The sequence below is a fragment of the Adiantum capillus-veneris genome, chromosome 22 (genome assembly GCF_014529385.1).
Source record: "Adiantum capillus-veneris isolate H3 chromosome 22, ASM1452938v2, whole genome shotgun sequence".
NCBI lineage: Eukaryota > Viridiplantae > Streptophyta > Polypodiopsida > Polypodiales > Pteridaceae > Adiantum > Adiantum capillus-veneris.
Genome location: NC_140952.1, coordinates 53586030 through 53613185, shown reverse-complemented (window position 1 = coordinate 53613185; position 27156 = coordinate 53586030). Strand labels below are relative to the sequence as shown.

At 40.0% G+C, this 27156-nt stretch overlaps 1 protein-coding gene across 3 annotated transcripts; it reads right to left on the bottom strand.

The window, feature by feature from the left end:
• Window positions 1–24334: 24334 nt before the first annotated feature.
• Window positions 24335–26915, bottom strand: LOC147429366 (uncharacterized). 3 transcript variants are annotated; one of them, XM_086495572.1, is made up of 8 exons: window positions 26370–26915; window positions 26191–26298; window positions 25784–25899; window positions 25566–25641; window positions 25365–25494; window positions 25234–25274; window positions 24886–24981; window positions 24335–24794 (listed from the first exon to the last, which is right to left on the bottom strand). In XM_086495572.1, exons 1-8 carry the CDS (start codon window positions 26473–26475, stop codon window positions 24508–24510), a joined length of 960 nt encoding a protein of 319 aa, XP_086351698.1. In that variant the 5' UTR covers window positions 26476–26915; the 3' UTR covers window positions 24335–24507. The 3 variants fall into 3 exon arrangements, with proteins under 3 accessions (XP_086351698.1, XP_086351697.1, XP_086351699.1); XM_086495571.1 differs by having other exon boundaries at window positions 24335–24812; window positions 26370–26912; XM_086495573.1 differs by lacking the exon at window positions 25784–25899 and having other exon boundaries at window positions 24335–24812; window positions 26370–26914.
• Window positions 26916–27156: the final 241 nt, after the last annotated feature.

Sequence of the window (27156 nt, the reverse complement as noted above, 5' to 3'; positions counted from 1 at the left end):
TCATTATGTTGTCTCACTCATGCTAGTATAGGTGAGCATAAGAGTCAAAGTCTATGTAAATTATGTGTGGTGAAGTCAAGGAGGAAGTCCAAAAGACAGTTACGCACTAAGCCTAGTGAGGCATGAGTGAAAAATCTTCTACATCAAAAACCCTTCTTGGAAACGTGGAAGCTATTGAGATGTCCTTTGATGTCACATGTGATACATTTGTTCCTTGAAGCACCCATAAAATCCATCTTCCACACTGCAAGCTTTTGTTCGACAAATTTTTCATATGCATATAGAGTGTCCTATAATTGGCACTTGCATTAGATACTCTTCCTTTGTTTCTCCCAAGCACTCACATTGCATGACATGTACTTCAAGTCCAAATGCTCAACTTTAATAAGAGCGTATACCAAAGGCACTTTTTTCTCACCGGGTTTTTTCCCTTTGGTCATCCAAGTTTTTAGACCCTAATCTAGAAACCCTCATCATCTTCTTGTATATATTCCTTCTACATCAACAATAAGGAATTGGCCACCCAAATCAATCATCAATGATTTGGTGCTATAGTTGTAGATCCCGACATACTTATCAAGAGAAAAGCGTACATTCAAGGACAAAAAAAAATCTTCATCACAAACAATGGCAAGTCAAAGAATGGACATAAGAGACCCCTTCAAAGATTCTTGAAATCACATCATCTGGTTCAAGCACGTCACATCCGTGCAATTCACTTTGAATACTTGACACATTTTTCTTTTCCCATTTATGTAGCTCATTAAGCTTCTTGTATGACATTGAACCCTCAGATGTTAATCCCAAAAACCCCAAAGAGAAATCCTCCCTTTGCAAGAACTTCCCCTCCTCCGTACCACCATAGACGTGCTCTATAGTGGAACCACTGTGTTCTTTGAACTCTTTGAGTATCTTCAGCAGTGGATGATCACGTAGGCTATCTTTGTTTGTGGCATGATCAACACACACGTTCAAAAATTAAACAAGCCTTTTACTATCCCTGCTCTGGATCCTTGCATACGTTGAGCCATCATCTAGCACCTTTGTTTCCATGTGCACAGCCGAAATGTAGGGTTGTCCCAATATGAGAGGATATGATGAATGTTACTGTATAAAAAAGTTTTGTGCATCACAAACATCCCCTATAGTTACCTTAATGTTTGCACGTGCACCATAAAGATAACCTGGAAGCATGTTGGCGGCTCGAATCCGCCAACCGTGGTCAACATCAATAATGAATTTCCCTTTTTGATGCAAGCTCTTTGCCATAAGATTGATTTTTGACTTTATGGTCCACAAGTGCTAAGACCGGCTCTTCGATTTTCCCAAGCTTCACAATGGTTTCTATCATTGTTCTAGCCCAATGAGTTTGAGAAAAGTGACTCTTGGGCATTATTTCCTCATCTCCATATTCATTAGAATGAACATGTCATACCTCAAGTATAATTGGATTTGAAACCACCACAACCTTTAACTTTTCATCTTCAAATGCCTCTTCATAAGCATCCAAAATTGACTCAATGTGATGGATCATGTGGCTTTTAACTGCATTAGGTTCTGCTCACTTGGTATCTAACATTTCCTCTTTATAATGTCAATAATCTCCTCATGAAACTCATGCTTAGCAATTCCCAAGATGTCACCCAATGTGAGCTCCACTTTGCTATTGAGAATGTTCTCTTCAAAAACCTTCATTAGATCTGTAGCCAACACAATGTCAGATTTCAACTTATAATAAGGTCCCTTGGGGCTTACGTCGCTTCTTATCTTTCATTGTCTCTTTCATAACCGCTTCAGGAGTAGGTTTGAGAGCAGGCCCCTCATCTTGCTTATTGCTAGCCTTGGTTGCTCTTTTTTATGTTCCTACAGTATCTTCATCTCTTTTGTGCTTCTCCTCTACTATGGCTTCATGAGCTTGAGACTTGGCAATAAATGCATATATTGAAAGAGAATCCACTGGATCAGCCCATCCTGTAGTTTCCTAAATGCAATTCCCAACCTGGCATAATTTTCCATGAGTCACGTTGCTTGCTTCCGTAGTCTTCAAATCATAAGGCCACAAATCACATTTAGCTCTTGCACCCTCATCATCTACCTTATTGTATATCTACAACCCATATGTAGCTGCTTGTACCATAGCAACATTATGATGTATCTCCTCCACTAAATTTTTCATACCACCTCTTCCAGAATTCAAGCAAAGCGGCTCACCTATTGCCCTGAGATAAATCTTCTTGTCTTTCCAAAAAACCACATTTTTCCTGTAAGCTTCATCAAAATCCTCATAGTCTTTGTGTTCATGGTCTTTACTATCACACCACATGCAATGGTCATCCCAATCCTTGTGTGGAGGTTGTTGCTTTCCTGGGCTCTAAAGTGGAACCCTTTGTGCTTACCCCTTCAAGCTTAATAGCTTTTAAATAAAAATTTAATTCGTGTGTACCTTTGATCAGCTCATCAAGAACCGGCTCTTCTAATTTTAGTTTCCCAGAGGCTGACTTCTCCTTAATTTCTTCATCAGTTTTCTCCATGGGATTGGCCACAATCAGCTTATCCACCTTATCTATTGCTTTACACTCATGTTGATTGCTTCAGATACCAACTTCCAATCAAATGTTAAGCCCAATTCACATGTTGAATCTTCAATTAGCTATACCAAGCTCTTTTGAAGTCGTGGATCAGCAGCTTGGACAAATAGCTCTACCCGTTCCGATTTCAATAATCGATGCTCTCCCATAGATAATTGCTTCCCCATAGCAGTTCTCATGTAGATAAGTCCTTGTTTTTTTGTTGGATCCAATTCATAAAAGTTTCCTTAGTTACCCTCTAAGAATCTTCAAGGAAATACTCCTCTTGTAATGCATTCTTAAAATTCTACCAATTTGCTCCTTCTGCAGTTTGTATATCCCCAATTCAAGCCATAAGCTCTGGCACAACAATCAAGTGGAACCCTTCAACTACTTCACAATCATCAATGCCATTATCCTCCATAGATTTCTCATAAACTTGGCAAAATTTTGAAACATCTTGACCTTCGAATCGCTACAATTTTTTTTGTAACTGCATGTCTAGCTTTTTAAATCCGCTCATGTAAATCAAATTGTTGTTGTGCAATCTGCTATTGTTGCATGTAAGCAGCAAATTGCTGCATCGTTGCCTCTTGTGGTGTAGTCATCTTTCTCTTCAAGATTTTCCCACCCCGGCTCAGTTTTGCATTGGGTTCATCAAAGATGTCGAGGATAATGTGTTTGCAAGGTGAGTCAAGTTAGCATTGAGTTGCTTGTTGTGGGAAGAAAACAAGAGAAAAGATGCACGATACTAATCAAAACAGCTTGAATAACACTTGACTTACTCAAAATTGACACCCTAAAAGCCACAAGCTGCTAATGATTACAATTAGCCGTTAACAAAGTTGTTAGAGCGTTATCGAGCTTGTGAGAGCTTAATCCTCCCAAAAAGCCTGCTCGAGTGAGTAAAAGGAAATAACCCTGGTTACATCATGAAAGTGTGTTCTCCTTCATATTTCAGCTAATAGAGCTTAAAGCTCATGCTCATTTGCCTAAGTTGAAAGAACAAGAGCCGGAGAAACCCCATTGCCCATAGTCTCTTTGTTAGAGAGTGAGAGCAATCTCGATGTCGAGCTTTTTATCCTTTGATTGCTTGATTCTTTATTTTGAGAGAGAGAGAGAGAGAGAGAGAGAGAGAGAGAGAGAGAGCTAGACCCTTCCTCCTGCCTTATGCCTCCCTTGAAGCTCCCATTAGTGCCAAGAGAGAGTCTTCTTACCTCAAAGGTGAGGGCTAATGCCTTCTATTTAGATGGCAAGAGAGAGAACATGAGGCCAGGCTTCATCGCAAGAGAGAGAGAGAGAGAGAGCAATCCCTCCTTCTCCTTTTCTTCATCTTCCCAAGCTTCATCCTCCACTTTCCCTTCAAACCACACTTCCTCTTTTGCTTTAACTTCCTTTTCCCATTTATGTCTTCAAACCCTCGCTATATTACCTCCCATTTATGCCTTCAAACCCTTGCTATATTCCCTTGCCCTTCACATTTTTATACCGAAGAAAAACATTTTCTTAAATATAGCCCCCCTTCCTAAGCAAAGACAGCGTTGTTGTTGCTAAGGCCGTGGGAAGTGGAGATGATGATGTGGCATTGAGAGTTGGGAGGAACACCAAATTCATCGAGAGCACGATCAAATAGGGTCACCTCGGCCTGCTCTTTGACTTTTGCTTCATTCCCGACAGGGTTCAAGCCCTGCAATGGCCGTCGTGAGTGCATTCTCTCTCCCCTGTGCCTCCTTCTCTCTCCCTTGTGCCTCCTTCTTGATGGTCAATGCCTCCATTCCCTTTTCTTTTCCCCCTTCACACGCATTAAGCCTTGCCCCCTTCCCCCCCTCTAAGACCATTGGCCTTGATGTCATGGGCAGCCAATTACACTTGGTGGGCAGCCTCCCTACAATACACCACATTTGGTTTATGTCAACCAAGGCCTTGCCTAGCACATCATGTTTCTCTGATAGCCCTAGGCCAGCAATGTGCAAGCACAAGTGTACCAACATACCCCGCTATCAATACACTGCAAGAGATGACATTCCACACAAGATGCTCCTCAAGCACTCATTGCCCTCTATAGTACACCATATTTGACATAAATAATTAGCATATGACATACATATTGACCACGATATCCCAATAACAACTGCCAACAACTTGTCTGAAAGCTAATAACACCCAAGAGGTAGTATCTTCTTTGAGTTTCCCCCTTTGGATGCATAGTATCATGACAATAGATGAGGTAGAGGAGAAGACTCTCACCACAAAGGAATCCGACTTAGAGAAAGAGCAAGTTAGAGCAAGACTATTGATATGAGGAGGGGAAGAGAAGTTTTTGGAGTTTCTAATCAACATTGAAAACGACAACACGGGTATCAAAAGATGAAAAGGAATCGATACTTGGCAAAATTAGAGGGCAAGATAGAATTTGTGATGATGATTGACACAGAAGTTTGTATCAAAGATAAGGTCTCTAGTAGCTGCCCCATCTCAAGAAAGGAAAAGAATGTAAAACCACAAACCAAAACAAAAACAAAAAAAAAAAACGCAAAAAGAAGACAGCCCAAAAGAAAAGAAACCTTCTATGAAAAAATGGACCAAAAAGCTAGATATAGGGAGCTAAAAAGGACCTTGAAAGAGGTATGGACCACTAAAATAGAGTCTAATAGTGACAAACAAGGGACTATCAATGTTCCATCACATTACCAAAACTATACTCTACAAGATCAAGAATCATTAATACACCAACCCATGTGAAAACCTAAGAAACTAGGGAAATCCTACAAAGGCCCAGAAAATGCCAAAAAGATTGACACCAAAAATATCAAGGAGGAAATAGAATAACTCAAGGAAGCGGAATTCATCTATGAAATAGAACGCACCGATTGGGAGAACCAATTTTGGTGGTACCAAAGAAAAACAGGAAACTAAGAGTGTGGGTGAACCTCAAGAAGGTGAATGTTGCGACCATATAAGATAGCTAGTTATTCTCTTCCTATCATTGATCACATCTTAGAGAGAGTGGCTAGAAAAAAATCTTACAGCTTCTTGGATAGGATTTCTAGCTACAATCAGCTACCCCTTGATCCTAAAGATCAGCACAAAATGGGTTTTGCCATGGAATGGGGAATATTTGCCTACAGAATCATAACTTTTGGGGTGACAAATGCACCATCAATATTTCAAAGGCTAATGATGAGCCATACATTCAAATAATGCCTAAGAAACTTCTAAGAAGTTTGCACGGATGACCTTTGTGTGCATTTGTCCAAAAGAGAAGACCATTTTTGAGCACCTCAAGTGTGCCTCAAGCACAATATATTATTGTAGCCATTGATTATATGACCAAGTGGAAAAAATCTAGAGACACTAGGAAGAACGACGCACGAACCACGGTTCTATTCTTGTACAAATGTATTTTCACACGATAGGGACTTCCTATTGAGCTTGTGAGTGGTCGAAGGATACATTTTCTCAATGAGATGATAGAGAACTTGCTTAACAAGTTTATGGTTATCCACAATAAATGTGCACCCTATCATCCTCATGCAAATGGCCAAGCAAATCATACAAACAAAATCCATATGTATGTGCTTACAAAGATTATAAGCTTGAGAAGAACAAGCTGAGAAACAAATCTCCATTTAGCTCTATGGGCTTATAGGATTTCATACAAAATACATCCAAATACCACTCTATTTAATTTGGTCCATGAACTTAATTCTATATTTCCAATGGATTTTTCATTGCCAACACTTAGAATTGCACTACACTAGATTGGTCATGAACTATCAGAACAACTAGATAATCTCAAGCAACTAGATGAGCAAAGACTAGCATGTATTGCACACATCTATGTTCAGAAAAGGAAACAAAAATAGTTCTTTAACTTGCATTTGTTGACAAAATTATTCAAGCAAGGAGATCTAATATTAGTCTATTCCTTGAAGCAACACATCCCTAAGCTCAAGAAAAAGGGATATGGTCCTCTTGTAATCAAGAGTGTTTCGCCAAGAGAGGTAGTTAAATTGGCCACTTTGGATGGCAAAATAATGGGAAATTGGATTAGTGGATGTCGTTTGCAAAAGTATAATATTCCACTGACTAATGATCTTTTAGAAAGGATGCATTTAGCAAAAGAACTCAAAATCAAGTGACAACAAGTCATAGAATACGCTTTGGAAGAATCTCACATTCAAGTTTTAAAGAGGAAAGCAATAATGCGACCAGACCTTGAAGTAATGCTAGTCAATATGCTTCAAATTCAAACTCTATATTTCACTCAGGCCTTAAGTGAGGACGAAGTAGAGATAGATGAATGGCTAGATGGACTAGATATGAGGATAGTAGTGACCCTAAAAGATGGATTCAAAGTGAAAGCACTAGTAGATACACAGGTGTCAGGATTCACACTGTAAGATTAGGCAAAGAAAGGGGAAGGGGTCCCCAGAAAGGGACCTCCGCTTTCCCTAGCCCTGTGTAGGGGAGAACTTGTAGTAGGGGGAAGGCGAAGACACCCGATGTTTTGGCCCCTTCCTCAAGGAATTATGAAAAGGTTGGAAGATCATTACTCAACTTACAGAAAGGAAACTAACCAACCCTTGGAGTATTGCAAAGCTAAAGTGAAAGTATGCCATAAATAATTTACCCTAACATTGGGAATGATGAGTTTGAATATCCTTGTGCATGGATTTCTCTGCCTACACACATTTATCTGCATTCTAGATGAGCATATGAATGAAGATATGGTACTAGGATTTCCATGGATACGGACATACAAAACTGTCAAATATTGGATGCAAAAGTATTGGAACTAACAATTAAAGGTAGAAATTAAAAGTAACATTGGCTTACAGCAAGGAAGAGTAGAAATCATACCTACGGGCTTCACAAAGTTGGCCAAACAAAGTCCAAGCACATCACTAATATCACGGCTCAACACAATATCTATCTTCATAACATTGGCATGCAAGGAACTAGGAAATATTGGGTACCAAAGGCTTAATTGCAAGAAAATACTAAGTAGATTTGGGTGCCCAAGGAACAATCAATCAAGCATATTACTATAGATCACAACAACCAGCTCCGCAACCCAAAGGTCGGAAGAAAGAGCCCTCACCAAAGACCACGTGGGTGTGGGTGCCAAAGAAGAGGCTTGAAGCAAAGAAACCAAGTTGGTTTACAAGTGGACCCAAAAGCCAAATCACGGTCTTCAAAACCAAGTAAAGTAGTTTACAAATGGGTGTCAAAGCTTCAACAGCAACCAAAGCAACAAGTAATTTCTCGATATAATGATCCGACAAAATAGATGGTTGTTCGCCACGAGCTATCAAGGAATGATCATAATTGCTCCAAAATCTACTCTTCAAGAGAGTTAATTGGCAAAAAGTCTTAACATCGAAAATCCTTGAGCAATCCGCTCAAGATCCTCATCTACAGCATAGTGTTTTAGAATGCATTGACCCAACAAGCATGGTAGATCCAATCACAACTATGTGTAGACATGATTTATTAACCCATGCATTGTACAACCCAAGCTACACATTGTCATCTGAGACGATTCCAATTAGGAGGGGGAGAGGCATTCTGGATATGGAGCTGAGAAGATGAAATCAATTAGAAAAAGGGCAATGTTTGAAGTGTTTATATGTTAACATATGAATTTTTTTCCAAAATCCATGAGAAATTCCCTTATAGGTAGGCGAATGAGGAGAATGTAATATGATGACCACTAAGTGTGTGCAAATAGTATAAATATCAGCACAAAAGCCTAAAGTATTGTTTATTTACTATTTTTGCATGATTTTGGCCAAAAAAGTGATCAAAATGGAGCAATTCGCAAAATAATGGCCAAGTATAGTGTTATCATGTGTTTAGATAATTTTCAAATTTGTTCTCTCTTTTTTAGATTGGTTTGGTAATTTTCTTTAAATTTTCCTAAAAAGGTCAAAACTAAAGGATAAATAGTAAACATGCTCATATGAAAAAATGGAAGCTACCTTGATAATCAAGAACAAGGTATGGATACACATGTCAAATCTTGTTCAATTCTGACAGCGATGATGGGAAGCCTAAATTAGGCTCACGAGACCTGATTCTGCAAAATCTTCAAAAACGGGGCAAGCGGAGTCCAAATGAAGAATTATATGAAAGGGAAGTATACCTTGTGATTTATTAGGACTATCTGGGAGGTTTGAGAGAAAGTGATTTCGGAAGCCCAAATATGTATAGTCCTAGTTGGCCAAAAATAATCTCATTCTCACTAGTGACTTTCTAGAGAGACCTCTCAGAGGCTTCTTTGTGTTTGCATTCAACAGCTCCAATCTCACACGTGACATGAGGGGTAAGTTCCTAACCTACTAACAAGTTTTTTGTAATCATGCATACGGGGTCGGGGTAGTCAAAAAAAAACTTAGGATAGCAGAACCTTCTCGAGAGACAACGAATGCAAAAATGATTGTAACGATCGGTTTGGTACATGAAATCACACCAAACTTGAAGGGGGCATAGAATAGGCATATAGAACATTCCCACAAGCTTAGATAATGATCTTTTTGGGGTCCAAGGGAGTCTATAGATAATAAGCTCAAATTTTGTCTAATGCCGAAATTGAATTCTGACTTCACAAGAGGCTTTCTCACATGTGTTATAAGCAATGTACCTATGTGGGAATGAAAGAAAATATTGTTTGGGGCCTACAACATTAGAAACCAATTTGAAGGAATGCAAAGTGTCTTTTTTATCCACGACCACAAATCTACTCTGAATGGGACAAAACTTGGCAGGGGAGCTCCTCCCTACAACCTATGGGATATGTCCACAAGTGTAGAGTGACGAGAAAGACTACTACCAAGTGTTGGGGGTAAAACCGCTAGAGTCAAATCACTAAGTGGAGAGAACAACCGAAGGGAATCAAATTTAGTTCAAAAAGGAGTCAAAAGTAATAAGCATGTAGGACAAGTGTCTATCATTAGATGTCAATTTGATATAATATTTATAGGGGTGTATAATAAGCGCACTTACTATCTCCAGGCCTAGATTTTATTCCAATTTGCATTTTTGATCTCATATGCCTTCCACATATTACATTACATCCCTAGATCCACTTGCATCACAAAAATCACTTTCACTTTTGTCTCCATCGTGAGAAAACGCACTTGTGCTTCCAGTTTTCAAATTTTAGCCCAAGCAAACACACGCAAACCCAAAAATTTGCAAAATCACATTCAAGGCTTTGAGACATCATGGTCAACCATCCCATGAACAAAAACTGCAAAAAAGTTGCAAAAATGGCACTATAGATAATAAGCGTGCTTAATATCTCTGATGCCAGAATGGGCCCAACTTTGCAAAATTTTATTACCACCAGCTTTGTCATGTTACAAGCCTACATATCTATTTTGGGACAAATTGGACATCTCAAGAATTTGCAACAACACATACTCATTTCCAAAAGCCTTCCTGACAAAAATGACTCTAATCTAACATTCATGCATCCAAATTTCCCCAAAAGCCAAATTACCACCTATTTTCAAGGCCGGCATCCTTTGTGCACAACCAAAGCTCAAATTTGATGCCAAAATTATGCTCAAGATAATAAGCATGCTTATTATCCGAGATGTAAAATTTTTGCCAGATTAATTTTTTGGTGATTACATTTTGTTTTTATGGCTTTTAGTAGTAATTATTTGGCTTCAAAATTGAATTCAATATCTCACAGCTCAAATGGGACTTCACAAGGAAGTCTCTACTCTGAAGTGTACCTAATCATAAACTCCGGTGTATTGACTCTTGGTTCAATGCAAATCTCACCAGTAGAATCAAAGAAGAAGACAATGAAGCAAATGCTTCACGAAGTACTAGAATATCAACTCGAAGAAGGGTCAATTCAAAAAGCTAAAAAGACCTTTGCTAGTGAATCACTATTGGAAAGACATCACGTGGGCATATTCCACGGTTGATTCAAAAGTACAAAAAACCAAGCATTGGAAGTTCATATGCTACCAAAGAAATCTATGATGTAGCCCAAACTCCAAAAAACAAAGAATCGCACCGCAAGCTCAACTTATTAGCATTCTATTAGATGGATCCATGTGGAGTCAACTTGCAAAGGTCCTATGAGCTGCTAAGCTCAATACAAGAAGACATAATAGCTAGAATCTCTGATACTATTGGCCAATCCACTGAAGTCAGCATCAATAAGAGATCGTGACCGAAGCTTTGAAGCTGCCAACAGAAGGCTAATTCATAAGGTCCAAGGAGAAGAAGTGGACAGGAGTCTTCATCAAAAACACTATAGCTATTGCAACCTTCCAAGATATGATTCATTACAGAGCTGAAGAACCCACCCGCCTTTTACACCAACACTTCCACTTCACTTCAGAGAGACCACCTCGCTACATGTGCCCTAATCTTGTCGTAGCCTCAGCTTTTACAATGGCTTTAAAGAAAAATTTGTCCATGCCAATAGACCATGCTCCATATGTGTTGAACACCTTGAAGAGCACGAAGAGGTCCAATGGCATCAGTTACTTGGGAGCTAATGGCGGTTAAACTAGACGGGCATCTTCCGGTCGATCTAGAGCTTCATCTTAACCCCCATAATTTTGAGGTCCATCATTTTTTAGAAAGCTTTGTAATTATATGAGAGTCTCATATTCTATTCAAATCACCTTGAGTCTGCGTGCGCTACATCCAAGCTATAAAGTTTATAAATGAGTCTGAGTCTTGTAAAGTCGGCCACTGCAAGCAAGCCCTAGGTATAAAGTGGGAAAACACACTTATCATCATCAAAAGTTTTAAGTTTTGGAGCGTACGATCGAGAGCGGCTACTCTCATGTGCTTTGTAATCAACATATCTTGAGCTCTCATAATCACATTTTGATTCCAAAAACTTGCAATGTGTTCCTTGTTTATTGCTCTTTCATTCAAGTAAAATCATTGTTGATTTTGCTATGGTTTATGAGTACGTGTTAGTAAGCTAAATCTATTGTTTTGAGTGCATTAATTATTATTTTTTACATTTTGACCTTAGGAAAGTATTCCTAGACCGTAGGGCTACCTTTCTGGTATGAAATTTTCAAGACCTTAATAATGATGGATCATGATTTTGGTACCTCATCAAATTGCGACAAACTTGGTAAGTTAGTGCCCCTAAGTGTCTTAGACCTCCTCCCAAAGTTTTGTAACATTTGGACTTTGTTGAGTGTCAAATCGGTGCAATGATTGACTGCAGTGACATAGGACATGAGCAAGTTGCCAGATCTAAGAGTGACAGATTTGCTGGTACTAGAGATATCGTCGTTCCATAGGTTCACTTCTTGAGGTTGACACCCTGAAAGAGTCGCCATGCCCCATCTGAGTACCTTCCTTGAGTATTGACATATGTTACTCCCAGATAGCTATGCGACAGACATCCATTCCTTCTAGTTTTGACATCAAAAGAAGTTTCTGAACATGTTGTAACTCAAGAAATGCCATAAAGTGCCTAAGAAATAAGTCAAAGTTGTCAGAGGGCCTCAACCTGAGGAAGGCAACTGTTAATGTCATTGGAATTTTACCGTGCTCGAGCAGACCCGAGTCTGAGCCAACAATTCCAATCAAAGTGGTGACTAGATCTCAAGCTCAGGAAGCTGCAAAAAATCAACCGGTAGCGAATGTATTGAAACTGCCCGAACAAATCGAATTTGAAAACGGGTCAGTTTAGGACTCAGAGAACATCATCAAAAGCCAAACGAGACAAAATGAAAGCAAAGACAGCTTTGCAAAGGAATTAAATCAAACAAAGGAACATCTTAGACGTGAATAAGAGAGCAAAAGGGTTGGAAGAATCGAAGATTGTTTCTAGCGGATCAATCTTAGTGAAAAAGATGAACAAGCATTTAGATACTACGCTGCAAGCCTACAAGGTGATATTGAAGAACAACCAAATGTTGGAACAAAGACTTTTGACCTATTTGCATACTCAATTTGAAACCAAATGAATGGAGATGTGCAAAAAACTCATAGAAGCTACTTAAGTGCTCATACGGATAGAAAGCTCGAAAGCTCCTGAGCCAGTAATGCAGGAGCTAGAAAAGGTAAACACAAGAGTGCTTGAGGAAACTAACACGTGCAAAAAATTAAAATCTAGGGATTATGTGACTATTGTGGAAGAGATCATCTGCTCATACATTGCGCTAAGAATCCAAACAAAAAAATCAAACCTACAAAAGGGGACAAGGAAAAACCACCGGCTACAAGAGTTCATGCGAACACATTGGATGAGGCTAAATCCCTAGATGTCGTATATGAGATGTGGCCATAATCACTATGGGAGACAATCAAAAACAGAAAAGATGGAAGCGTCACGCTACTGTCAGCACCAATCCCTGAAATCAACATGGACCATGAGATCTATCCAAGAGATATTCAATCTTTGGGTGGCGATGCAAGTAGTACAGAGGTATCCGTAGAGAGTAAATCAACGACCATAAAAACTTTACCATCCTTTATAAGGGAAATTCTGAAAATCAAACCATATTCGTGGGGACATTTCTTGTGAATGGGATTTGGTAGAGAGACTCGCGTGTGAGAAAAATTTTGAGGAGTTAGAATGGATGATACATATATGGACTACTAGTGATCCCTACCCAGTAGTGAATGTTTCTCCAGTGGCACATGCCTATTCTTTTGCACAAGATGAGTATCCACACGTAGTGAGGTTCTTGATTAACATATGTGCACAAGAAGATGATGAAGAATCAATAATAGACATTGAGGAAGACTATAGCCTCACTAAAAATGATTTTGTTTATCTAGATGATGAGGATAGAGGCCTAGCCTTAGGGATGCCACCCAGTCTATATAATATCCTCTTCCCTTGATTCCATAAGTGGTAACAAATAGGTAGGTTAGGGGTCTAGATTTTGTTTTAGCTTGTTTTCCTTGAATTTTTGGTCTTTTCACACTGACATGTCTCCTTGAGGTATAGTGCCTTGTTACTTGATATTGTTGTGTAGGAGAATGGAGAGAACTTATATGGATCTCCATCTACATGGCTTGGGACATCTTCTTTAACGACATGAGCTACTCCATATGGGAACAAGTGTAGTTCTTCCATGATTGCTTTCCTATTTTCACTACCATTTGTTTTATGTGTATATGTTGCTAGTATGGCATGATCATAGAGTGTGAAATTATGTTGCTACTTTGCCACCTAGATTGTATAAAATGGGAATCTTTTAGTAACTTGAAAACATTAATTTGTTTAGATTTTAACATTATTTGTTTTGCCTGTATGAAAATGGCATGACTTTAGGTTAAGTTTTGATATTTGACCAACTAGTCTTGTGCATGAAATTTGTTATCAATGGTAGAAACCTTAGAGGCGTTTTAGCGGTAGATGTTGGCTAGTTGTCTAAAAGGCAAAATGGGCCTAGCTTAATGCTAAAGAGTTCAAGTAAAATAACAAATTCAAGGGATTATCACTTCACTTTATGTGCATGAATAACACACTCTAGGTAGGCCGATGACTATCATGTGCCAAATCCTAGAATGGGTGCTCTCTAATTAATGAAATCAAATTAACAATGCTAAAATCAAGAGAGAGAAAATCCATGGCCTAAACTTTAAATGTAAACCAAAATCTGCCTGAGAATTGCATTACGCTCAGCACTCACATTTGTAAAATGCACAGATTACTAATCCTCAAATACCAATACAAACCAATAAGGTAACCACTCTTTATATGTGATTTTGTAAACTTGAGAGATAGGTCAAGATCAAACTTTAACCTTTTGTGTTGCTATTGACTACGAGACAAACTAATAATGACAGAACTCTAGCTCATTAATTTATGCGGGTTCATTGATTGATGCTTATTTTATGCTACCTACTTGGCAAATATAACTTTCATGATTTCATGTTATCTCTATCTTGCCATTGCTTGCTTGTGCTTGCACGCTTAATTTTTGCACAGAATGTCATATGTTCAGCTTGCATACTCTCACGGTAACTTTGCTTTGCAGACATTCTATCCCGAATGCTCTACCACCTCGATGAACGGGCTTCACCTCACTAGCTTCCAAGGATGGAATCTACATCAGGAAGGGGGGGCATGTTAACCAATGACATACGCCTTATCACGTTGTTTTGAGCCATGGGCCAAGCTTGTCAGTCCTATAGGTGCTTGGATAGGCTCTTGGGTGATCGCCAATGAGAGGCGCACCACGTATCTCATTTGAAAGTATTTTTTGTTTGACCGGCCCAGTGTGGGCGCCCATGTGTGATTGGGTCAAACCCATATAAAAGGGCCATTGTGACCAAAATCCTCATTCTAAAGGGTGCATTCTAAAAACGAGTGCTCTTGTCTTATCTCCATCTCCTTCTCCATTGTGTGCTCACAAGTGTGTGTCTGTGTGTGTATGCTTGAGGATGGGGATATGCTCATCTCATCTTTTGACATTGATGAACATTTAGATCATATCAAGCTACAATTCCAATGTCAAAAGGATATTAATAGCCTCCAAGAGTTGGATTTGGAAGAGGCCAAGGCCAAAGCTAATAAAGAAAAAGGTGCAAGTCAAGGGCTACAACACCAAGTTGAGCAGCTTCAAGGAAAACAATCGAAGCTATAGGACGAGCTGGACAAGGAAAAACAAAATGTTGCCTACTATTACAAAGAAGCTCAAAATTTCAATAAGGTGAACACCCAACTACAAGTTGATCAACAACGACTGGAAGAGAAACTCAAAAGAGAACGCCATAAGAATGTAAAGCTTGGGGAATCTTACGGTGTGGTCAAAAACACCCTGACTCAACTTTTGGCAATGCAAGGCAGACAAACCCCTATTTCTACTTCATCAGCTGCAACATGAACCTTGTAAGAGTTGAAAACACTCAGAGAAGAATTGTCCCAAGAAAGTTATGACCTTCTTGACTGTAGGACATTGCACCATTCAAAGCCAAAAAGACGAAGAGATCACGCAGCTTTATGAACAGTTAGCCAAAGCGCGCAAAGAGTTGGAACCCCAGACAGCTGCAGATTCCATAGAACTGCAAAAGAAGGATATATCCATCAGTGTCATCCAAGATCAAACAATAGTAGCAAGACAGTTCCACCACCAACAATAGAGAAAGAGCACACAAGCATGGACCTTCCCCCGATAGATCTACCAAGCACTTCTATGGAGGCCGGGTTACATGATTTTGAATCCCCAGAAGATAGCACAAATGCACAAGATGAGATAAAATGTGAATTTTATAAGTGTAAGACCCGTCACACAGAGTATACATGCAATAGGAGCTTAAAGAGCTGGAATTAGCAGCCCTTTTGATGATAACACTAGACGAGGTAGTTAAGAACTATGGCCGTGAGATGATTGCTCTCCCATTGATGAAGCAAGAAGCTCTTTTCTAGAAGAGGAAGATGCTACCCATATTCAAGCCAAATCTCAAAGGAGGTTATAGGGAAGTGCATGTCACAAATGACCAGGTATTAGCTATTCTTGAAAACCAGCCCCCTTGGCAAAAGAGGTGGTTCAAAAAGAGCATGCATGATGAGACCTATTACAAAAATGACCCACAACATCTTAGGATCGATCCTACTTTTTGTCCTATCAATAGAAGAAAATCATGGGATAGCTTCTACACATGGCAAAGCAAACGATCTACAGTGTTGAATTATCATGTCTTCACCAAGACAGAAAACAGCTTCCCACCCTCAAAAAATTACATGGTGAACAACATACAAGGGGTCATCACCCAGATGAGGGATGTCCCAGATTTGACATGCCAGATGCTAGTGAAGATTGCAAGAATGCTCATAACCTGCATCACAGCATTTGAAGACATAGAGACCAGGCACTAGAGGCTTGTGTTGGAACTTGAAGACAGATATTCCAAGCCGCAACATGATCATGGAAATGTACGCTTGACTCATGTTTCTGCCCTCTCAATACATGTAGACATTTGAGGAGGCGTTCATGATAGGGTTCTTTGACATCAACTCTACCATTTTCAACCCCATGACCAAAAATCTATCTGCCTGCCATGTAGCCTATCAAAGCACATTGTCGAATAATCCTTTCAGATAATTAGCAGCAAAGGTGGAAATCAAAGCAAGAGCTGAAAAGTTCAAGCTACTCACCTAGACACTAGAGACGCGCACACTGGATTACTAAGAATTTTCACATTCACAATGACAACAAGCAGCTGCCAAATCCATAAACAAGGACAGCATGAAGGCAATCAAGATGCAGACCAAGACAGAGTTTGCATGAGGGCGTGCAAGGAATAGGAAGGGGGGAATGTTGGCGGTCAAACCAAATGGGTGCCTTCGAGTCGACCTCTTCATCTTGACCCCCAAAATTTTGATGTCCATTATTTTTTGAAAAGCTTTGTAATTATATGAGAGTCTTTAATTCTATTCAGATCACCTTGAGTCTTTCTGTGCTACATCCAAGTTGTAAAGTTTATAAATGAATCTAAGCCTTGTAAAGTCGGCCACTAGCCAAGCAAGCCATAGGTATAAAACTCATTTTTGTAAAGTGGAAAAACACACTTATCATTATCACAAGTTTTGAGTTTTGGAGCGTAGGACTGAGAGCGGCTACTCTCATGCGATTTGTAATCAACATATCTTGAGCTTTGCTAAGGACATTTCAATTCCAAAACTTGCAATGTGTTCCTTGTCTATTGCTCTTTCATTCAAATATGATCATTGTCGATTTTGATGTGGTTTATGACTACGCATTAGTGTTGTTTTGAGTACGTTAATGATTTTTTTTTGACATTCCAACAATAGGAGAGTCTTCCTAAACCATAGGGCTACCTTTCTGGTATGTTTTGTTGTAGTTTCTAAGACCTTGATCATGATGGATTGTGATTTTGGTACCTCATTGGATTGCAACCAAACTTGGTAAGTTAGTGCCCCTATGTGTCTTAGACCTCCTCCCAAAGTTTTGTAACATTTGGATTTCGTTCGAGTGCCAAATCGGTGCAGTGACTAATTGCAGTGACATAGGACATAGGCAGATTGCCATATCCAAGAGTGATAGATTTGCTGGTGCTAGAGATATTGTTGTTCCATAGGTTCAATTCTTGAGGTTGACACCCTCAAAGAGTCTTCGTGCTCCACCCGAGTCACTTCCCTAAGCATTGACATATGTTAGTGTCAGATAGCTATGCTACAGACATTCGTCGCGGCGGCGACCCGATAACAGGAGCACAGAGCACTAGAGGTGCTGACTAGAATTGCCTATCATGCGGTGGGAATGGCAGATAACTGCATGACCATCCAATTCCCCTATGCTTTGGCCATTGGATAAAAGGTTTAATTTTTGGAACCTTAGCCTATGAAAGTCTTAATGGAGCTAAACCTTAGGTCTTTTAAGCCCCATTGAAGCACATTCCTCTTTTGCAGGCTATCCCCCTTTGGATCCCTATTTACTCTCCTCTGGATCCCTCATAGAGACCAGAGTCTGTAGCCTTACCAATATTCTAGCTTTTATTCTCCTGGTACTTCCCCATATTAAATGATCAGTTTAACATGAGAAAATCATTTGGGAGTATTAGATATTAGTTTTTATGACACCTCTCTCTTGAAATCATAGTCGTCATCGACTATGAGGTAGAGAAGATAAAGCCTAGTTATTAGTCCAGTTGCTAGTGGTAGAGGACCCCTATTTTACCCTACGACATCCAGATGATGACTAGTCCATTTGCTGCTTGAGATCTTAGTTGCCGCAAGCATGTTTTCACATTAGTCCGTATCAATCTTCCATAGTAGAGTGACAAGCTCTACTTGGTGTTCGAGAGACGTAGTCTCCACAAACATGATCCTAAGCATGCATACTCATTAACATGTGTGCACAATAAAGAAAAAGATTCTCATTGATCCACCTCTATGGCCATCCAATAGGATTTGAGGGGAGGTTGGGGGCAACTGGCCTAGGAGCTTGCCAAGTGTTCAGTATTCCCTTTGTGTAAAGGGGCAGCCTTGGTGTGTGTGTGTGTGTGTGTGTGTGTGTGTGTGTGTGTGTGTGTGTGTGTGTTTCTCTCTCATCCCCTACAAAGTGGGCTCTCTCCCTCCTTCCGAGGGATGTGGGAAGACTTTTTAGTCTTCCCCATGACCATCCAATTCCCCTATGCTTTGGCCATTGGATAAAAGGTTTAATTTTTGGAACCTTAGCCTATGGAAGTCTTAATGGAGCTGAACCTTAGGTATTTTAAGCCCCATTGAAGCACATTGCTCTTTTGCAAGCTATCCGCCTTTGGATCCCTATTTTCCCTCCTTTGGATCCCTCACAAAGACCTGTCTACAACCTTACCAATATTCTAGCTTTTATTCTCCTAGTGCTTCCCCATATTAAACGATCAGTTTAACATGAGAAAATCATTTGGGAGTATTAGATACTAGTTTTTATGAGACAGAAGCTATGCATTTCTTACAATATGAGGAAGAGACTAAAGCCACATCCTCGCTTCTAGAGTTCAGCTCCACTTGAGTTTGAAGTCGAGCAAGGAGCCATAAATAACTTCATAAATACTACATTCTACCAATGTTTCCTAGTTGACTTCCCAACAAATCATAGATACATGGCATGAGCAATCAATTCCTTATCCTCTTGTCAAATAGAAAATCTTTGAAGTCAAAGAAAGACTGCTTAAAGACGAAGAAGCGGACAATGCAAAACTACAACTTGCATGGAGGAAGTTTTGGTTGAAAAGATATCCAAGGTACATGATTTTGTTCACCCAAGGTCCTCTAGAGATCAGAAAGGATCCTGCCAACTTATTTTGAAGAAGCATCATATGTGGCTTAACTATCCCAGATTGTCTCCACCCAAGGGAAAAACTACAAAAGATAATATGCTCAAGACTCTGACAGATGCAATTGAAATCTTAAGGAGGATACCTGATATTGCATGCATCATGTTTATCGAGATCGCAAAGATGATTCCAACTTGTACGCAAACATTTCACCATGCTGAGCAAATCGATGCTATGTGAATCTCTTTCCTAGAAGGCAACCAGGGAATGTGTTATGATTTATTAGATTAGCCGCCTAACGAAGTACTCTATGGCATATATGCAAGGGTCATGTTTCTTTCATCCTATTACATGCAGACTTTTGAAGAAACATTCTACATTGGCTTCTTCACTTTCAAGAGAAGATCTTTGGACCAACCATTGAAACCTACATGCAAGATTTGTCGGGGCTACTTTACAATGAAGCTACACACACCAATCAACGTTCAGTTTTTAGCATGACATGGAGAAGCAATGTAGATCAAAAAAATTTGGGGTTGGGCCATTCCTAGGTAGAGAGATATTAATTGCGCTTATTAGCTCCCTCTCTATTTTTACAACTTTTTGGCATTTTGGCTATATTCATTTGTTCACCATGATGAGATAAAGCCTTGAATGTGGTTTTGGTGAATTAACTCTTGCTTTAAGCAGCATGGAAATCAAATCAAGGATTGTCTTGAACTTGCTAAAAATAAACAACAAGATAGGGACAATGGCAATAATCAGCAACTTCCAAAGGTCAAATAGAGTAACAGTTTCAAGAGTCAAATAAACAAAACCTCTAGGTTTGATGTGCTTCTTGAGGGAGTCTATAAAGTGCAAAATCAAAGGATAGTGTGCCTTCCACCAATGAACAATAGTACCTCAAGCCCCTCTTAGTCCAAGTGATAAAGCTAGAGGCATGTACTTTTACTCAAATTCTTTTGATAATGAGGATGAAGCCATCAAAAGCACCCAAGGAGTTTAGGCCAATGAACAAAAGACTACAACAAAAGCTAAATGAGCAGAATCAATTAGAGAGGCAGAGGAGGATAGCCTCTTCACAAGAAGCTTCTGTGGATATTCTAATGACCCAAGCAAAAGAGGAGACCTTACCCATACAAGTTGTTTCCAAATCTAAAATGAAGAAGGGAAAGAACACAGATCTGGACAAACCATATTAAAGCTTTACTTTGAAACTATAAGGGGGCCACTGACCCTATGGGAGGCCAAGGCATCAAAAAGTGACTTATAGACCAAACTCTACAACTTGATTTCACCATTGTGAAGGATCTCAAAACTACAGGTGACCAGCTTGCAACTAAGCTAAAAAGAGTGCGCTCTAATCAAAATTCTTGGTACTTCACTAACCATTTTGTAGGGAAAGGAGGTTCTACCTTAGGTATCTCCAATTCTCTCAACTCGCTTGTCTCAACAATTTACAAATCAAATAGAGGAAAGTGGGTTGTTATAACATCGAGTAGTCTTTTCAACTACACTCTTGTCGATGTTCATGCTCCTAACTAATTCTCTGACAAATCTTACTATTGGCAAGATATTGGTCAAGTTGCAAGTCCCATCATTTTGGCAAAGGATTTTAATATGGCAAAATCTATTATAGATATATGGAAATCAAAAGGACAAGTTATCTCAGGAAGAGAAAAGAAACTGTGGGCAAGTCTCATTAACTAGCAAAGTTTGATCAACATATCAAAGGATGTGGGTTTTACTTGGAACAACAAGCAAAGTGGAGAATGCTTTAGGTCTACAAGACTTGACAGAATCTACATGTCTGCCAACCTTCTTCAAGGTCATTGGTAGGCTGCATGTAAGTCACATCCCTCTTTTGTTGTTTGATCACAAGCCATTACTCTTTCAAGGCAGGATTCGAGCAAGGTTGCCTCATTGATCAAAGTTTGTTAGAGTTGGTGATTAAAAATAAGGTTGAAACTACGTGGCTAGGAAATATCACTCAAAGCTACTCAAAAGATCTTGATTGACTATAAGAAGTTAGATCTAAAAGAAGATTGATGATATCAACATAAATTCTTCTTCTCCCAAATGAATTCTTTGTGTTGTAAGGAGAGTTTCTTATTCCTTACATTATGATAGTCTACCAAGAGGCTACTAGGAAAGGAGGTTTTCCTGCTTGTGTCAACACAAGGATAGTTATGCTAATTCACAAAACAAGGTCCAAAGGAGGATCTCGGAAATTGGAGCCCCACTACATGTCTTACGTCATTGTACAAAATTTATGCTTTGACTTTAGCTAGCAAACTCAATCCTATTATGGATAGTATTATCTTGAAGGAGCAAAAGGGCTTTATCAAAGGCAGATTCATCTTGGATGCCATTATTACTTCGTGGGAGCTCATTGATTATGCTTTTAAGTCCATTCGACCTTTTTTTTCTTCAAAATAGAGCTCGAAAATGCATATGACAAAGTGGAATGGGATTTTAGCCTTTTGTTGTTGCAAGACATAGAGATTGGCATAAAATTTCAACAAGTTTGTTTACATCTTGTTTGGAAATGTTTATGCTAGAAATTCTAATAACGAAAAACTTACAATAACATTTTGTGAATGAAATCTTTAAGGCAAGGCTGCCCTATTGCTCCTCTTTATGGCATATCCTCAAATGCCCTTGGATGCCTAATGAAGTTCTCATGCAACAAGGTAAGCTTAAAGATATCAAAATCCCAAGTCATATCTCAGATTTGTGCTTATATCAATTTGTTGATGACACTATTGCCATGGTTAGTGCAGACAATGATTCAATTGAAGCTTGTATGAGCTATTTAGAAACCTTCCGTGAAGCGAGTGGTTCCATTATTGACCACTCAAAAGCAAGGTTCAAAGCTAGAATGGACAAGTCCCTAATGTTGTTACACATGCTAGTTGCCAAAGCGTACCAAATGGAGATATATGTTGATTGATGGGCATCCATATGGGGTTTAAAGTCACTTTTGAGCAAAACTGGCGATGGGTGATAAATGAGTTCAAGAGAAGGGTTTTCTCTTGGGAATCCTTTCGACCCCATCTAGTAGCCAAAACTTTTTGGGCTGAATCATTATTTAGTACCTTCTCTACCCTATATTTTGTCTTTTTGGAAGCCTTCTCATCAACAACTCAATCAAGCATTCATTCTACACAAAAGATTCTTATGGGGTGGAACATGAGATAAACAGAATTCCCATAGTGGCATGGAAAACTTGTTGCTTTCACAAGTCAAGGAGGACTTGGGGTCTTCTACATTGAGAAATTGACCACAAAAATGTTTGCCGAGTGTATTAAAGATCAATCAGCTATGAAGACTTCTTGACTAAAAATTCAATTAACTTTTACCTCTAAATCAAGAGCATTATCATTTCACCAATGTAGATCAAGTACAGATCTTACTTACAAGGACCATACTTTTAAGAAGGAAGATTCTAGCAAGTTTGTTTGATATGAGATCTAAAGAAAAATCCCTTTGGAGAAACTAGCCAAAACTAACTTCTTGCTACAAGATTCCATATGGTTTGGACACGTTCCGTGCTATGAAGGAGAGAAACCTAATAATAAAGCTCACAAATGCTTTAAGGTGAACATCAAAACGTGGGATGACCTTTATTCCGATGGCCAGGTCATTTCTTTAGAAATGATTACTACTTCCTTCACCATAACTTCTAGGTGTCTTCCTAAAGTTCTTTACAAACTACTAATAACAAGTGCAGATACAAGGCACAACAGGGAGCTATCATTACCAAACTTTGCAGACAAAGCCTACAAATACTTCTCAAGGATCCCAAGTTTTCAAAAGATTTGAAAGTATATCTGAACCACAATTGGAAAATCCAATGGAGATGCAAGCAACGGATATACAAGGTCAAATGTGTATGGACTTTTCCAATTCCTGCAAAACGTCTCTTTTTGAGATGGCTCATACTACATCAAGGTGTCCACACTTTTACTAAAGCTTTGTTCAAGGTCTTTACTCTAGATATCAAAGTCTTGAATATTTTTCTATCTTCCTTCACTTCAATAAAAGGTATTCCTTATGGTTTCAAAAAAATTAAAAGGTATTTTTAATTAAAAGATTCTCTCAACAAAAGCAAAAACATTGCACTAGTCTATAGCATGCCACAATAGGCGCAATGATGAAGCGCATAGATTTGTATCAGTATCGACTCATCATGAGAAGGATAGATACAACAATGAGAGAGAGAGAGAGAGAGAGAGAGAGAGAGAGAGAGCAAGGACGCTATAAAGAGAAGAAAATGTTGAAGCAAAAATGAAAGAGAAGAGTAACACAAATGGACCAATGGGAAGTAGACCACCTCTTAACATGCACACAAGGTCTTTTGATTTTCCACCTACATATGTATGTCTTTTGACCAACCACCTTCATGTATCTTTTTATTTCCTAAAGTCTCCCCGCGTAAGAATTGCTTTTTTGGAAGAGTTATCATTTGCGTAAGACGGTCCCAATTATTGGTTGGAAAAACAGTGCACCCCACCTACAACTTTTCATAACCACCTCTAAGAAGTTTAGTATGAAACCTTCAAATTGCAGCCAAAAATTTCTCTCTGTGAACTAAAATTTCCCATTTGTAGGATTTCCAAGCTTTTTTCGGGCGCTGGCTCCGACCAACAGCCTCTTGCTGCTCGTCTTGCAGGCACGAGGCTGCTTTGTCGGCATCGTTTTCACAGACAGGAGACGAGAGACTCAGAGAGAGAGAACATTAAACGAGGAAAAGGGAAGCGTAGGCTCTATTCTCATTCAATGGCATCGATTCTGCAACACACTTTGCAGTTCCCACTTCCACCCACTTTCTCACAAATCGAGACTAAACGCACATTGCACAGCCCTCCATGCCTCTCCCTCTCATGCTTTCAAGCCCCTCAACACCAAATGCACGCTGTACTCCTCATGCCACTGCTGCACCCACCCCCCTAACCCACCTTGTACCCCCAGCATCTCTCTCTCTCTCTCTCTCTCTCTCTCTCTCTCTCTGCATGTGTAGGCACATGTTGGTCTTACAAACTCACACTAACATCACATCATATATACATTGATTAATGCTGCGGAGTCGTCTGCGCCATCTTGTCGTCATTCAAGACAATGCTTCAGACATGGGTGCTAGAGTGCTTCACAATGCACAAGGATTAGTGCTTTACGTAATGTCACATCCCCGGAGCCAAAACTAGCGCCTTGTCCGCATGATCGTTATTGTTCCCTTGCCTTCAGTATGTATTTTGGTCACTGCTACCACTGGCTTGCCCGAGAATGGTGTAGACGAGGACGGAACTGGAGTGTTGGAGTGTCTTGATGGCAGTGACAATGTATTGATCCTTTCATTGATGTCGTTAAGAGTTGCATCCCCTTGGATCCCACTTGGCTTCACCAAGGCAAATGGGTAGACCACTGGTTTAGCACTCGCTTGCGAATCAGACACACTCCGCACAAGCTTGTGCTTAGATGCTTGCTTTCCTTCAGAATTTCCAAAACCTGAGTCATCAAAGGAAAGGTGGTCTACAAATACACCAAGAAATAAAGGCAGACATGGAGATATGAATATTACCGGCGAACTTCCTCATATTTAAACCACTTTGTGATCCAAGTAACTCTTGAGATTGTCTCACTCCTCTTCGCCCATGTCGGATTCGGCAGGGTGCCCCTGGAAAAGACTTCTCATGAGATAGAATTGAATTGCTTCTTTTGCAAGTAAATTTGTAAGGGGATCACATGAATAAATCAAACAATGGGCATATTTAAGCTAATCAAACATTCGGCCACAACAAAATGTGGCACATACAAGGAGTCTGCTAATTAAAACATATAAAACCCTTCTCAACTGTGAAGCATGTGGCCATCAATACCATTAACTGGGGATTAATTCCTATCATAATTCACAAAGCTTCATCCTTACCATGTCCTCTTGCCGAAGAGGGTCTGGGAGCCGTGACATCTCTACACACGGACAAAATGTAACTCAGCACAACAAATCAGCCAATGCCATGCAGCAGGTACTTATTAAACAGCTTCTCAGAGACAGGCAACCTCGAATAGCTATCATGTAAGATTGTCTCCTGTGTGCGCAAGCCGTTATCATCATTTAAACAGCCTGCCATCCAGCTCTCCGCTGATTGCTCCCTTGGCTCATGGCAAGGTGATGAGCTAAGTGAATCCTCTGTAACACACGGTAATGGTCAAGCGGCGAACTATCAACACAAACATGCACCTCAAGATTCGATTGCTCACCTGTGGGCATAAACCACATAGAGTTTGATGAGGTCGGTAGGTCTTCACATGCATTTGCAAAAGAGCCATCACAACCCTGCCACTCAAGTATCTCAGTCAATTACGATCAAGGAAAGCTACAGCTTTGATCACCTTGCAATAAGCGACACAAATCATAGGACAATCAGGTGGAAATACGAGACAATGTCTTCCTATGCATTATGTGATCCACGCAATACCTCAAATGAGTCAGACAGACACGGGCTTGAGTTTGCATGCTCTTCAGCGAGCAAGTTCAGCATGCTCTCTGTTGCCAGTGATGGGTTATGCCAAGAGCTTGAGGTTTGTGGGGATTCTACAGAAAAAGCAACATTATCGAGAAAAAATATATGCTTGGCACATTTCAAGCTTCACTTGCAACAAACAGGAAACACAAGGAGGAACATTTTGTTCTAGAAGTGCCACAATGTGTACGCACACGACAGTCATCTCCAATCATGAACACTACAATGCACTAAGTTGAGTGCGCAATTACAGGGATCGATGCCTCAGTCACGACGCAATGGAACACCAACCTTAACACACAATGCATATGCATTTATTTTCATAACAAAGAAGACCACATGCATGCAAGCAATGTGCATACCTTCCTTTCTGCCTGATGAGGGGTCTCCATGAGAAGTGCAGGCGAAAAGGCTTCTTGCGACCGTGTCATTGCTTTGAGCCATATTGTCCCATAAAGAATCAGAAATATCTGCAGGTTTCAGTATCAAGAAACAGCTACGTCACGCATGTGAAACAGAGAGAGTGGGGGTTACTACATACCCATGGGTGAGTCTGAGTCCAGCTTAAACTCTTCATTGAACCAGCAGTCCCAAGCCTCTGAAGTGTGTTCCATGGCCTGCCCTGCTTGCTCATTTGGCCTCTCCATTCGGGAGCGCGCACACACACCCCCACAGGACACCAATCTATGGAAGCAGCGATTGCTTACTGTCTTCCAGTCGGGGGAAGGAACAAAAAGAAAGAAGAAGAGGGGGGGGGGATCAATGATCAAATGGAAAGAAACTAGGAGCAAGACACTGTAAACCAGAGAGAGAGAGAGAGAGAGAGAGAGAGAGAGAGGTTTTGGAGTAGGAGCGACCGTGTGTGTGTGTGTGTGTGTGTGTGTGTGTGTGTGTGAGAGAGAGAGAGAGAGAGAGAGAGAGACGGAGCAGAGAGAGAGAGATCGGAGGTTTTGGAGTAGGAGCTTGGGTTTGGAACTTTGGGTGCTTGAGACAATGAGAAGCGACCATGTGTAGCCTACCCAACTGATCAACGAGAGAGAACAGGCTACAGCTCATGCGATGAGAGAGAGAGAGAACTTCACGGCCTCATCAGATGATCAGAAAGGGGGCCAAGAAAGCTAAGGAGAGGACAAGCTGTACTTAAATGGGGTTAATCTGTTTTTCAGGGCATCCTGCAAGCCCTCAACCCCTCATCACGGGCAATTTAACGAAGCCTAAGCGGAGGGATCTACGACAGTGAAACTAGGACACGGAGATCGGAACATGTGTAATCGTAATATGGCCAGAGTAAACTAGGACACGAGAAAGTCAATTCGGACAAGCAGGGA

Bases quoted from the DNA above. Each gene is read 5' to 3' on its own strand.
- LOC147429366 (XM_086495571.1), bottom strand. From the start codon at position 26,475: ATGGAGAGGCCAAATGAGCAAGCAGGGCAGGCCATGGAACACACTTCA. The intron at 25,495-25,565 runs GTGAGCAATCGA...CGTGTGTTACAG, and splicing joins TATGTGGTTTATGCCCACAG to AGGATTCACTTAGCTCATCA. The intron at 24,813-24,885 runs GTAATATTCATA...TTGATGACTCAG, and splicing joins AAATATGAGGAAGTTCGCCG to GTTTTGGAAATTCTGAAGGA.